The sequence below is a fragment of the Eschrichtius robustus genome, chromosome 16 (assembly GCF_028021215.1).
Source record: "Eschrichtius robustus isolate mEscRob2 chromosome 16, mEscRob2.pri, whole genome shotgun sequence".
Lineage (NCBI taxonomy): Eukaryota > Metazoa > Chordata > Mammalia > Artiodactyla > Eschrichtiidae > Eschrichtius > Eschrichtius robustus.
The window spans coordinates 45226040-45240246 of record NC_090839.1 but is presented as its reverse complement, the minus strand read 5'-3'; the positions used below and the strand labels follow the sequence as shown (position 1 = coordinate 45240246).

The following is a 14207-nucleotide window of genomic DNA, read 5'->3' as shown; positions in this document are numbered from 1 at the left end:
ATCAGTATCAACACAGAACCCTCCCTGTGCATGTGGTTATTCCTCTCGAGTCCTTGGATCACGAGCACCTCACTGCCTGCCCCACTCTCCTTCCTCACATCCCTCCATCACTAACATCGTCTATAAACTGGAAGTTAGCATCAAAGCCTAGTTTAGATTCAGGCTCAGTTTTTTGTTTTGTTTTTTTTTGTTATATGTGAGCATGTTTTATTGCCTTTGCTAGACTATAAGCTTTTTTTTTTTTAACATCTTTATTGGAGTATAATTGCTTTACAATGGTGTGTTAGTTTCCGCTTTATAACAAAGTGAATCAGTTATACATATACATATGTTCCCATATCTCTTCCCTCTTGCGTCTCCCTCCCTCCCACCCTCCCTATCCCACCCCTCTAGGTGGTCACAAAGCACCGAGCTGATCTCCCTGTGCTATGCGGCTGCTTCCCACTAGCCATCTATTTTACGTTTGGTAGTGTATATATGTCCATACCACTCTCTCACTTCTTCCCAGCTTACCCTTCGCCCTCCCCGTATCCTCAAGTCCATTCTCTAGTAGGTCTGTGTCTTTATTCCCGTCTTACCCCTACAGGTTCAGTTTTATCTTTTTTCTTTTTCTTTCTGGCAAAAACGTCCCAAGGTGGGCGGTGTTCTCCACACCACCTCACAGCAGGAGGCACAGGTGTCTTTGAGATGCAAAGACACCTCGGTGAGTTTGGATGACAGATGGCCAGGTTTCATAACTTTTCTACTTTAGCCAGGTGGCTTACTGAGGTTTCTGAAGCTTTGCCAGAGAAACACCCTCTGGAAGAGGACAGACCTTGGGGGTGCCCACGAGGAGCTCTCCTCGGATGATCGAGGCTTCAAAGCAGAGTCCCCTCCACGCCCAGGCCACACCACCCAGCCCAACACAGGAAGAGGGCTGCCTGCACCTGACCAGACCTGGGCTCTCGGCCAGTGGTCTGGAGTTTTCAGGAGAGGAGCCACCTTGGCGTTACTTTGATAACCCAACTAACGATCAGAAAGCCACTTTGCCAAGGAAAGCTAGGGCCTGTGTGCTCACGAATAATGCTGTGGGTTGGGCTGAGGAAAACACAAGGAAAGGGCCACCTCCGAGATCCCTTCCAGCTTAAAACATCTGAAAGTTCTACGTAACAACGGAAAAGCAATTCTGACACCAGGGTGTACTCTCATGGCTGGCAGAGGAGAAAATAAGTCCTCTGAGGTCTGACATGACTGTTCACACACCAGTGTCAGTTCTAACCTGGGGGGAAAGAAGAACTCCAACCTGTCTCTGGGCAGAGTCCGAAATGACTCGGTGAATAACCTCCCCAGGAGCCCTTCCTCTCGTCCCCTAGATTTACACTGAGTCCAGGGAATTTAGGACATGATTTGGCTGCTCTTCCGGACACAGAAGCGTCCATCTGCTTCGTCCAGTAGCACAGGCACTCCGGTCATTCCCCTGACGTCACCAAGCTCAATGCTGAGCCACCAAGAGCCTCAGCCCCCGAGGACCCCAGTCTGGATAATGCTCAGTGCCAGTGCACACTTCTCACTCAGGAGAAGCTCAAGGTCAGCTCGGGTCTCGCCCTCGAGCCATCTTCCTGCACGGTCTGCCCCGTGACACGCTCCCGTGGGAGGCGTCCTTAAGGCACCTGCAGACCCATGTGCTGATGCACCCAGATTTGCTAAGCACGCCTGCGGCTGCCTTCCAGGTGCTCCGTCAGGCTCTCCAGGACCAGAACCACATCTTACCCTCGACTCGGAGCAGACAGGGCCCCAGGTGGCGGGGAGGCTGCTGGCCCATGCTGGGAGCTTCAGGAAGGAGTCCCCAGGCCCACGCCTGCCGGCTGGGGTCATGCTGGTCCTCCCAGACCATGAAGCTGCTCCCTTGGCCAGCGGCCCCCCGCCCGAGGGTCTGACCGCCTCAGGGGTCTCCCAGAGCTGGGACCCCGCCCCCAGGAGAAGGGCCCCCCAGGGACACCACCCACACCGGGCACTTCCCAGGAAACTGTCCTCGGCTGGTGGCCCACTGCCTGGCAGCCCAGCACTGGCCAAAGGTGGCACCGACCACAAGGCCAGGCTTTACCTTGTGCTTCAAACAACTCATTCTGAGGGTCCTTCGCACTTTCGGTTTCTTCATCGGACTTGAGACTCTGGAAGAACAGAAAGAAAAGGACGTGTGAGTCCCCAGAGGAAAGGGCAGCGGACAGAGCACCGGGAACAAGCAGAACGGTCTGGTGGGGCTGGGGGGCGGGGGTGGGGGGACACCTGAGGAAGGGGAGCCCCAGCCCACAGGGCAGCCCTGGTGGTCAGGCTCGAGGCCCCGCGCAGACCAGCTCCCTCCCTCGGACCGCACGCTGCCGGCCTGCACTCGGCACCCTCTGCATCCCGCCCCTCATCACCCATGTCTGTCGGCAACAGTCAAGGAAGAGCAGGTCTCTGGCCCCCAGGTGCTCCGGAGACAGCAGGTGATCTGCTGTAGACCTCAGTGCCCAAGGGGCTGGGCCACCAAGAAGTCCAGTAAAACCTCATGCTTCTGTGACCGCGTCCACGGACCACAAAGTCAAAGTCTGCCTCTGATTTTGGAAGGAACGCTGGCTTGACCAGGACTCAGCACTTAGAACCGGCGCTGAACTGAGGCTGGAGCTCTGGGGGCGGGTGGTATATCTCATTTTTCTAATGCATTCAACCTGCTGACAACCCTAAAGGCAGCATCCCTGGGTCCTAGTTCTGGGGATCAAAGATGGTTTTAAGAAGCAGAACGGCACCACAGAGGTGGCGCGGACACGTGAAGCCTTCCATCCCCGGGGCCAAATTTAAGAGAGAGAATAAAGCTGCAAAGGCCTAGGATTTATTGGTGCCACCCAAGTGCAGCACATCCCTGAGAGAAGCGACTCCAGGATCTAAGTACATATTTATTTGCTTTTCCTATTGGCCTCAACAAATGTTGAAAGTATAAACAAATGAATATGGGGGCCCAGAGCTGTCTTATTAAAGGGAAGCCCCCCTAGAGCCTCATCAGACAGAGGTGGACATCATGGGGAGGAGCCAGGAACCTTCTGGAACCCCGAAAACAGGTCCAACGTGCCACGATTAACCCGTGGGGTGTGGATCTGCCCCGTGGACGTCCCTCTTGACACAAAGCCCTCGAGGCTCCTGCGGTGGACAGCTCAGGGAGCCTGGGGTCCCCGGAGGCATCTGGCATGACATGCCCGCCAAGTCGTGGAGGGTGAGCGGCGGTCACGCCCAGTGCTGCTTTCTCTATCCTCGGCTGATTAACCTTCCTCTCCTTCTGGCAGTGCCAGGGGCGGGGGGTAGTGGTGAGCGGGGGATTCTCCATGGCCCCCGTGTCTGAAGGAGGACGCTCTGTGGCCAGAGTTTCCCTGCAGACAGCGAGACCCAGAGACACCTTAAAACTAAATGTCACTCCCCAAAGTGCTCTAGCGATGAGATTGATGCCCCCTCCCATCTTCCCGTATCATGTCACATAAGCAGTGACTATGGGGGGGGGGGGCGTGCGTACTTGGGGGAGGGCAAAGGGGGGGTCGACCCACCTCCACACTTTCCAGGGACGCGGAGCGGCGGAGCTGGCTTCTCACACTGGGCCTGGCAGGCTGCTCCGGTAGACACTGGTCTCCACCTGCAGCGTCGCAGGGCTCGGGCCAGCTCCGACGGCCATACCACTTAGAGCCGCTCACGTACTTTGGGGGGACGGCCCGGGGGGCACCTGGAATGAAAATGGGAGGTGTTCTCTCAAACAGCCTCTGGGCCCACACGTGCTGCCAAGATGCCCTTTACGAAGGTGCAGTTTTGGGCGCAAAGCGTGGCTCTCAGGGACACACACGGAAAACGCCTGGAAGAACACAGGGAACGGTCGACAGCGGGGCTGGGGCTGAGACAGCCAGGCTGGGAGGCAGGGACTTTCCATCCTAAACTCTAGGCGCTGTTTAAATGTTTCCAAGCAAAATATGCTTCTGTTATGCAATAAAAGACTAATACAAAAATCTAGCTTTTTACACAAGGAGAAAAGCCTCCAATAATCCAGCAACATCCGGCTCTAGAGACCAGAAGGTCACGTCCCACCCACCCCCCTCACTACAGGACCCCCCCGCCCCCCCGACGGGATGCGGTAGGCAAGGCCCTCCGCATAGCTGGGGAGCCTCAGACTCCACGTGGATCTAAAGTCTGGGACAGAGGCAGGAGTGCATTTTAGTATGGGATTCATGGGAATCCCATAAGCCCTAATAAACCCCTTGCACTTTTCTTCCCTCCATACCTGCCCACGTCTGCAGAGCAGTGGGGACCCCGCAGGCAGAGAAGAAATGGTGCTGACTCTGTAGGGAATCTGGGCAGCCGGAGAGAGACTGGGGAGGGCGACGTGGGCCACGGCCAGGAGAGGACACAGGTTCAGAAGGAAGCAACCAGAACGGGCAGGTTGGGGGATAGGATCCAAGGAAGTAAGGCCAGGTCAGGAAAACTGAGGACCGTTTCACACAGATGCATCACGCTTCCTAAGGCCAAGTACCACCTCCCTTCTCTCCTCCGCACCAACTCTGCAGCCCCTGACCTTGGGACCATCAGAGGAGGAGGCTGGGTCCCACCTGGCCAGTGATGCCAGTGACCAACAGAAACTGGGAACAAGGGAGGAGTTTGGGGAGGAAGCTGCTGAGTTCCACGTGACAGCGGACATTTAAGGCAGGCTGACCATGTCCCCGGGACACTCAGAGGTTATCACGGGCCCTGCCCGGCCCTGTAATCTCTCCCGTGTGGGAACTCCCGGGGCTGCTGGAGAGCAGGGAGCGGACGCCCTGGCAGGGAGGAAACAGGAGGCTCTGAGTGCCCCACGCAGCGGGGAGGGGCCAGCACACAGGCTCCACACCTTTACTGCAGGGGGGAGGTGCGGGAAGAGGAAAGCCACGGGAGGTGGGAGTGGGCAGCTGCAGCACATTTGGGAAACCAGCTGCAGAAGACGAGGAGGGGCCTGACACACATGGGCCCTCCTCGGGGCCCGGCCGGCTCGCGGCTCACCTGGAGGTCGTAACCCAGCACCACGTCTGCCCCCCGTGGCTTGACCTTGCTCCTGCCCTTCCCCTCCTGAGTTCCCCGCCCCGGGTCCGTGTCCGGAGTCCCACCCGCCCTGGATGTGGCCCCATTTCTTCATCATTTCAGCAGGTCAGCACTTTCCTCAGAGGAATGAGACGCCCAGAAAACACACAGCTGTTTCATAATGTTCCCCAAACATGTCAACCCCCTCCCTCCAACAGAGAGAAACGCTTCTCTAGAGAAGAGTGTCCACGTGGCAAATCACGATAGGAAGGGGGCAGCTTCCCACCACCCACAGAACACAGAGCCGTGGCCTCTTGGCGGGAAGCACTGGGGGTCACGGCCAGTCCCCACCCGCTGCCCAGACGGCCCGCAGAGCACAAGGCCAACGGTGCCCTGTGCTGGACACCCGGCTGTGCCTCCTGTGTGTGCATATTTATTTATAGGAGCAGAATACCAAAGTCTACAAGTGAAAAAACATTGGTTATATGTTCTGTAACGGCCTTTACTGAAAGGAGCCGAATGACGGGGAAGCAGGATGTTCTTCAAAACCCTGGGGCGTCTGGCCCCCTGATGACATTCTCATCCCTGGAGCATCAAAGCTCCAATCATTTTTCCAGTCATGGTGGGAGACGGTGGGAAGGACTGGCAGACAGATTAGAAAGCAGGAGAGAGCGACACTGTGGACAGGGCCGGGGAAGGAGGGATGAAGCCCCTGGACGGGGGAGGCTGGGAGGGTGGCTGCGGTGAGAAACTGAAACGCGCACGGCCCTGGAGGACGGGGCAGGGCTCGCCCCGGCTCTCACAACCTGTGGCTGCAGGGCCACCCGGCGCCCTGCCTCTGTGCACAAGCCCCGTCCGAGCTGCCTCAGGTGGGCTTAAGACCGTGTAATTGAGGAAAGCATTGAAAATCAAAAGAAGAGAAAAACAACACAAAACAAAACCCGGGGGCTTCCCTGGTGGCTCAGTGGTTAAGAATCCGCCTGCCAATGCAGGGGACATGGGTTCGATCCCTGGTCCAGGAAGATCCCACAGGCTGCGGAGCAACTAAGCCCGTGCGCCACAACTACTGAGCCTGCGCTCTAGAGCCTGCGAGCCACAACTACTGAGCCCACATGCCACAACTACTGAAGCCCGTGTGCCTAGAGCCTGTGCTCTGCAACATGAGAAGCCACCGCAATGAGAAGCCTGCACACCACAGTGAAGAGTAGCCCCTGCTCGCCACAACTACAGAAAGCCCGCGAGCAGCGACAAAGACCCAATGCAGCCAAAAATTAAATTAAAAAAAAAAACGGAACTGGTGCGGAAAAGCGCCAGTCCTGAAACAGCTTCTCCCGTCTTTGGAGGAAGTGAGGACACACCCCACAGACGCACACGTGTTCCAGCATGGAGAGGGGGGCAGTGACACGGGCGCGGCCTTTCTTGGGCACAACCACGTCCACGGTCACACGATCACACTCCAAAACCCTGAGTCGGGAAAGGCAAGTGGGCGTCTTCCCATCTCAAGGAAGACAAGTGTGAGACAAAGCAGCCAATGACTTGAGCTGCAGGGCGATGGGGCTGCTGGCGGGCTGACTCCTCCCCCGCATCAGGGCTCTCGCGTGGCTCCAGCAGGAGGAGGGGGGGCAGCTGACTTCAGCCCCAGGGGCGGGGGCGGGGCCTGGCTCCAGGTTGCAAACCACCCCCTGAATAACAGGCAGGAGCAGCCACAGGACTTCTAGGACGGTTCACTGGAATCTACATAAAACGTCCATTAGCTCCAAGCCTGGCACACAAAGCCTCCCTCACGGTACCCCTGGTGCCCAGATCATCGTGCACCTGCTCCCAACCAAGGACCTGCCCGGGGTCCAGGAGCAGACCGGGGGGGCTGCTGCGGGGCAGACTCCTCAAACGCCTGCCCCACGTGGGAGGGAGGGACCCGCTACCACTTCACTCTCCTTCCCAACACTCGTCAAACGCAGCCGTGACCAGCCGGGGCGCATCAGGTGCTGCCAGCAGCAGCCGAGCCCGAGGGTCCAGCACGGCTTCGAATGAGCATGTCCGCCATCACCTTCCGACTGGAGCCCGCAGTCCACACATCGAGCGGGCCTCCCTCCAAAACCCTCCCTCCACCTCCTGACCAAAGCCACCACTTCCGTTTGTTCTGAAATGTTACCTTTGTCCCACTGGCCCTGCTCGAAACCAGGATTCTCACAAGTCCTAGGAGCACAGAGCACTAGTGTCTGAGACAGAAGACAGGCTGAGGGCTGCCTCGGCTGGTGGCATCCTGCCTGCTCCGCCAGCCTCCAAGGCCTGGCTAACACCTCACACCTGCCCTGCGCTTTTGATTCTCCCATGCTTCCGGCCCCCGACACCCACTTTATCTTGTCAACACCCTATGCTATAAGGACAGCACGTGGTATTAACTTGACATCTGTGATACTGTGATTTATAATAAATATGTATTTGTTCTTCCATCCCCGGCACAGCTCCTAAAACCCTTGGAATTTCCTAAGCGATGAGAGCAACCACACCTGAGTTTATGTAGATGCGGTGACTTTTGGAACCACACCTCAGGATGGGTTGATTGCCATGGAAACCAACGATGTAATCAGAGTGTTGGAACTTTCAGCCCCACACCCCGATCTCCAGGGATGTTGAGTTCAATCCCCGATGCCCAATCATTTGATCAGTCATGTCTGTGTAATGAAGCCTCCATAAAACCCAAAAGGACGGGGTTCTGAGAGCTTCCGAGTTGGTGAACATGTGGAGACTGGGGAAGAGTGAGGCCTGAAGGGGGCATGGGCACTCCAAGCCCCTTCCCACAAGCCCTTCCCACAAACCTCTTATCCTGAGTCATATCCATTTGTAATAAACCGGTGATCCAGTAAGTAAATGGGTTTCCCTGAGTTCTGCTCTAGCAAATTAATTGAACCCGAGGAGGTCGTGGGAGCCTCTGATCTATAACAAGTGGGTCAGAAGCACAGGTGACAACCTGGATTTGAGATGATTGTCTGAAGAGGGTGCAGTCTTGGGGGACTGAGCCCTTCCCCTGTGGGGTCTGACGCCGTGTCCAGGTAGACGGTGTCAGGACAGAGTTGAACTGTAGGACACCCAGCTGGTGTTGCAAAACGGCCTGGTGTGGGAAAAACCACATATATCTGGTGACCAGAAGTGCCAGTATATTCAGAGGATTGTGTGTATTGTAGAGGAGAACAAAAGAGTCTTCCCCTTACAGCACCATTTTACAAATAAGGAAGCAAAAGAAGAAAAAACCCAAACGTCAGTTCCAGTCTACGCAGCTTGGCAGAGACAGATCTGCTGCGTCGTTCGGTGAGAACATCATACTCCAGAAGTCACGGAATCATGGGAAGAGATGTAATAGAGACTGGGCAGGCCTCTTACCTGGCTCCAAAGACCCACTGTCTTCATCTGAGGAGCCGACACCAGCCTGTGATGACAAGACGGCCACGAAACCTTCCTTAAATTCCTCAAAGTTAACCTGTGGATTTGAGAAGAGAGGTCAACGCTACTTTCTACAGGTCACATACGTTAACACCCTGGCCTTTTGGTTTTTCTCAGATGGAAGATCTTATGTTGCCTTCAGCACTGAGGACATTCATTTTTTCAAATATTCACTTAAGATTTAAAAGAACTGAAGATGTAATAAGGCAAGTAAAAGTGAACCATAACCCCATCACCAAAAAACACTATTAACAACTCCCTAAAAGTAAATCAGACCACATAATTAGAAAGCAGTGTAGAAAAGAGGTGTCTGATGACCACAAACATTAACACGTAAAGAAAAAGAAAAATCCACGTTCTCACCACCCACCAAGAGAGAGAAAACGGCAGCACCTGGGCGAGCCCTCCACCACGGTTCCTTTCCTGATTAAATCCCCCGGCCCCTACTCTGACTCTAATAACATCCTTGCTTTTATACCTCATTTGCATGCACCCCTAGACAATACAGTTTACTTTTGCCTCTTTTTAAATTTGATCTAAATGGAATCATGTGTATATACTATTTCGTGTCTTAGACTCAGTATTACTTCTGTAATATTCATGTAACTTGCTGTGCCTGGTCCACCCATTTTCTCTGCTCTGCGGTGTAACTGAGCAACAATTTATTAATCTACCCTCCTGCTGGTGGATATTCCCATTGTTTCCAGGGTTTAGTTATTTTCAAAAAAACAACAAAAAACCCCGGCTTTGAACAGTTACACACGTGTCCTTAGGCATTTCTTTGGAGTATACGCCTAACAATGGGATTGCTGGGTCACAGAATATACATTTAAATCCTCTTGGTGAATTGAATCTTTTATCACTATAAAATGCTGACCCTCTTTAGTTCAGTAATGCTTTTACCACAAAGACTAGCTTTCTTATGGAGTATTTACGTGTTATATCTTTTTACCAAACTTTGCTTTTTTAACCAAACTTTTAATAATGTCAACTTTTTATATCCTTATGTTTTAGACATGTCTCTTATGAGCAGTATATAGTTGGATTTTTTTCCCCCAGTCTGAAAATCTTTATCTTTTAACTGAAATATTTTACATTTAATGTCGTTACTGATATATTGGGTTGGCCAAAAAGTTCGCTTGGGTTTTTCCATAATATTTAGATTTAAATCTACTATTTTATTTGTGCTTTCAATTTGACCTGCTTGCTTTTTCTCCTTTCTTTCCTCTCTTTGGATTTACTGATTTTCTTTTAGGACTTCATTTTTCCCCTTATTAATTCATAAGTTATACAGTCTATTTCCATTCTCTTATTGTTTATCCTAAAAATGACAGTACACATCCTTAGCTTGAAAGTTTACTATCAATCAATGCTTTTTGTTTCAGCAAAAACATAATTTATTAAAAGACTAGTGGAAATGATCCAGATGTCCAAAAAGAGAATGAGTAAATAAATTGTGATTCAGTCAGACAACGAAAGATGACAATAGGGGGAAAAAACAACAACAAACCACCGACAGAGACAATATATCTACATTGTGTGAGTATAGCTCACAGACATAATACGGAGTAAAAGAACCAGAGAGTATACACTGAGCATATGCTGCGTATTTTCCCTTGTATAAAGTTCAGAAATAGGCAAACAAATCTATGCTGTTGCCATCAGGACAGTGGTAACTGTTGGAGGCAGAGGGACCGCAAGGGCACCTGAGGAGGGATGCAGGATGCTGGCGGCCCAGGTGTGTTCAGGGTGGATGTTCACTGAGCTGCACTCTTCAGCTCTTTTCTCTACCTGTGCTTCTACTGAAGTCCCACAGATAAAAATCAACACAAGAGCTTACTGTTACCAGTAAGTGCAGAAAAAGCAGACCTGGGCTGTAAGTCCAAGCATGCTTCCCACACCCGGCACAGAACTTGAATGAGCACATTCTGTTGCTGCCGATGGGCACTAAACGCAGCTGTTGGCTTGGGGGCACCTCTGCCTCAGTTACACACGTATCAGATCTGACACTAGATTACTTGTTTGTTTATTTTCTGTCTCCCCAACTAGCATGTGATCTCACAGTGACACACTGTAAATACTCAACAAATATCTAATGGATGTGTTTGCCTCTACATCCTATCAAAACTGAGCAGAATTCACCTTCTCACAGATGCATTCTTTCACCTTTGTTCTTAAAGAGTATTCTTTTTTTTTTTTTTTTTTGGCCACTCCTCGCGGCATGCCGACCAGGGATTGAACCCTCGCCCCCTGCAGTGGAAGCTCGGTGTCATAACCACTGGACCGCCAGGGAAGTCCCCTTAAAGGGTATTCTTGCTGAGTATGGGATTCAGGTTGGCACCAGTCCTCTTTTAGTAGATTGGAGACACCTTTCCATTGGCTTCTGGCTTCTACTGTCACATCTGAGAAGGCAATTGTCAATCTAACTATGGCTGATTTTCAGGATATGTCTTTTTTCCTCTGGCTGCTTTTTAAAAAATTATTAAATGTTTCATTTTGAGATAATTATAGATTCACATGCAGTTGTAGGGAAAAATTACAGAGAGATCATGTGTACCCATCTCTGGCTGCTTTTAAGATGTCTTTGTTTCCCTTCAGTTTCACAATAATATGGCCAGGTGTAGATTTCTTTTTATTTATGCTACTCAGAATTCCATGGGTTTTTGGAATCTTAAATCTGTTTTGGAAACTTTTTAGCTATTATCGGTTCACAAAATCCCTCCTCATTCACTCCTTTCCTCCTGGGATTCCAACCAAAGGGATGTTCCCTGGTCTTCACCTTCTCTTTATAACATCATGCTGCATCCTGGATGAGCGCTCTTTTCAGCTGTGTCTAATCTGCTGTTAAACTCTTAAAAGTTGTATATGTTTCTTTGTTCAGATTTGTAATGTCACTTTTTAGAGTTACCTCTTTCCTGTGGATATTTTCAAGCTTGTTTTTAAAAAAATTTTTTAAATTTTTTAAAATTTTTGGCTGCATTAGGTCTTTGTTGTTGCAACGCGGGCTTTCTCTAGTTGCAGCGAGCAGGGGCTACTCTTCGTTGCGGTGCATGGGTTTCTCATGGCAGTGGCTTCTCTTGTTGCAGAGCATGGGCTCTAGGTGTGCGGGCTCAGTAGTTGCAGCATGCGGACTCAGTAGTTGTGGCTCGTGGGCTCTAGGGAGCGCGGGCTTCAGTAGTTGTGGTGCACGGGCTTAGTTGCTCCGCGGCATGTGGGATCTTCCTGGACCAGGGATCAAACCCATGACCCCTGCAACGGCAGGCGGATTCTTAACCACTGCGCCGCCAGGGAAGTCCCTCAAGCTTGTTTTTTTTAAATCTCTCCTAACATAGTAACCATAGTTGGCTTATACTTTTTGCCCAGTAATTCCAATACTTCACATCTTTGTGCTCTGCTTCTGTTGCCTGTTGTTTCTCTGGCTCTCGCTCATCTTTATTTGGTGCCTAGTTATCCTTGACTGTATGCTGGTTGTTGTATACGACTATTATTAGGAAGAATTACAGACCCAGGATGAGGGAACTTTCTCGAGAGGAATTCTGTTTGCTTTTGCCACATGCCTGAGGGCACCGCCTGTGCAGGACCACCTGATCTAAGTGCAAGGCCTGAGGTCATCTAGACCCCTGAGCGCACGCAAGCCCAGACAGCAAAGAGTACAACGGCTGATTCACTTACCCTACGTCTTTACCCTACAGGTGCACCCTCAGGATCCTCCCTTAAACTGGGGGCTGGTTCATCAGTTTCTCCTTGGGTGAGCCTGTGTTTAGACATGCATTTCTCTGGCCCTTTAAAACCCCCAAATGACATATCAATTTCACAATTGCTATTTAAGACCAGAAAATATTCTCAGGGCAAATGGGGTTTTGTGTGCTGAGCTTAACTTCTCTCGAAACGTGACTTAGCATAGATTTTTAGGTTGTAACTCCCCCTGACTTGTTTGCTCTTTACCATTTTCAAGATCTTTTGTTTTTTCTATTTTGTTCGGCCTTTTTAGTAGCACTAACTGGAAGGTAGGCCTGAGTTTGCTAACCTGCCACTACGCCAATGTCTGAAGTCTCTTCCCTCTTTTTTAGGGATGAGGCATACATTTCATCATTTGGATCTACAAGAATGTATTGAACTAATCTCATATTCAAAAGGCTGTTTCCAGTCTTTTGCCATGTGAATCAATACTAGAATGAATAACCTTGCATAGATTTCATTCCACAAAGAGAGACGTTGTATTGCTTTCATTTTTACATTCCTAGCTTCTAGATGTTGCCTCGCACATAATAAGAGCTCAGAAGTACTTGTTGACTACATGGGAGCAGAATGAAATGGCCATTTTGTTTGATCCAATCTCAGATTTCTTTTGTATCTTTGATAATATTGATACTTATCAGCTGACTTTCTTCTGATCCATCAAACAGGAGGCAATCTGATTGCCGAGCGTGCTGCTGTTTTATCTGATACCATTTTGACTGTGCTTGTGTGTGCTTCTGTGCCCTCTCCCTTCACAGCTCATAAAAGAAGGAAGGGCCAGCCCACGGCATCAGGTGTTTGACCCAACAGGATACACCATCATCCCTGCTTGATCACAGACTCTCCTCACAAATGAAGAGGCTGGACCCTGTGATCAAGAATCACTCTCAGGGCTTCCCTGGTGGTGCAGTGGTTGAGAATCTGCCTGCCAATGCAGGGGACATGGGTTCGAGCCCTGGTCTGGGAAGATCCCACATGCCGCGGAGCAACTAGGCCCGTGAACCACAACTACTGAGCCTGCGCGTCTGGAGCCTGTGCTCCGCAACAAGAGAGGCCGCGACAGTGAGAGGCCCGCGCACCGCGATGAAGAGTGGCCCCCGCTTGCCGCTACTAGAGAAAGCCCTCGCACAGAAATGAAGACCCAACACAGCCAAAAATAAAATAAATAAATGAATAATTAAAATAAATGTCTAAAAAAAAAAAAAGAATCACTCTCAACCTTAAAATTATTTTCAGTAACGCTACGTTATCAATTATTTTTTGAGAGGAAAATTCTTTTTCTACCCAAATTTAAAAGTACTTGAGGTAAGAGCCTCACCACTGGTAAAGAAACATGAGAAATAACAAAACGTAGATGGAAATTTCCCAAGTCACAGGACTCTTAGGCCACGCCAACTTTCTGGCTTGAAACTAGACCTGATAATGTTTCTTTAACGGGAAAAAGGAATTAAAAACAAGCATATTGGGACTTCCCTGGTGGTCCAGTGGTTAGGACTCTGTGCTCCCAATGCAGGGGGCCCGGGTTTGATCCCTGGTCAGGGAACTAGATCCCGCATACCGCAACTAAGACCCGACGCAGCCAAATTAATTAATTAAAAAAAAAAAAAGCACACCCTCATAGCATTAAAAATTACCTTTTTAATTCAGATATTATAATACTGTTTCTTCGTTGTTATAACTGGATTACTGTATCAGTGACTAACATTTCTGTGGTGTCATATATGTTGGTTCCCGCAAGGAAACTGAATATGCGATATTTGAATTGAAAAGCCAATCCATTCTCCTGGACAAAGGATTTATCTTGTTTTTCTTCAAAACTTCCTGAAATCTCCACCATTTGGTTTCTGTCACAGAAAATGGTGACAACTACCTGGATACTTCTGGCTTGACACTGGTGTCCCTAAAACCTCTACAGAATGTTCCACCTAAACGCTGGCTGGGTGCGCTCCCCCGCCTGTGGATGAAGCAGAGGAATGGTAACAGCC

At 50.5% G+C, this 14207-nt stretch overlaps 1 protein-coding gene across 3 annotated transcripts in view; it reads right to left on the bottom strand.

Annotated features, from left to right (window-relative positions):
- The window catches only part of NINL (ninein like), a 112820-nt gene that overhangs the window by 44851 nt on the left and 53762 nt on the right, over positions 1-14207 (bottom strand). For all 3 annotated transcript variants that reach the window (XM_068565667.1, XM_068565668.1, XM_068565666.1), the window contains 3 exons: positions 8425-8521; positions 3552-3724; positions 2084-2150 (listed from right to left, as the gene is read on the bottom strand). In XM_068565667.1, coding sequence (XP_068421768.1) covers positions 2084-2150; positions 3552-3724; positions 8425-8521 — 337 coding nt within the window. The remainder of the gene's footprint in view (positions 1-2083; positions 2151-3551; positions 3725-8424; positions 8522-14207) is intronic.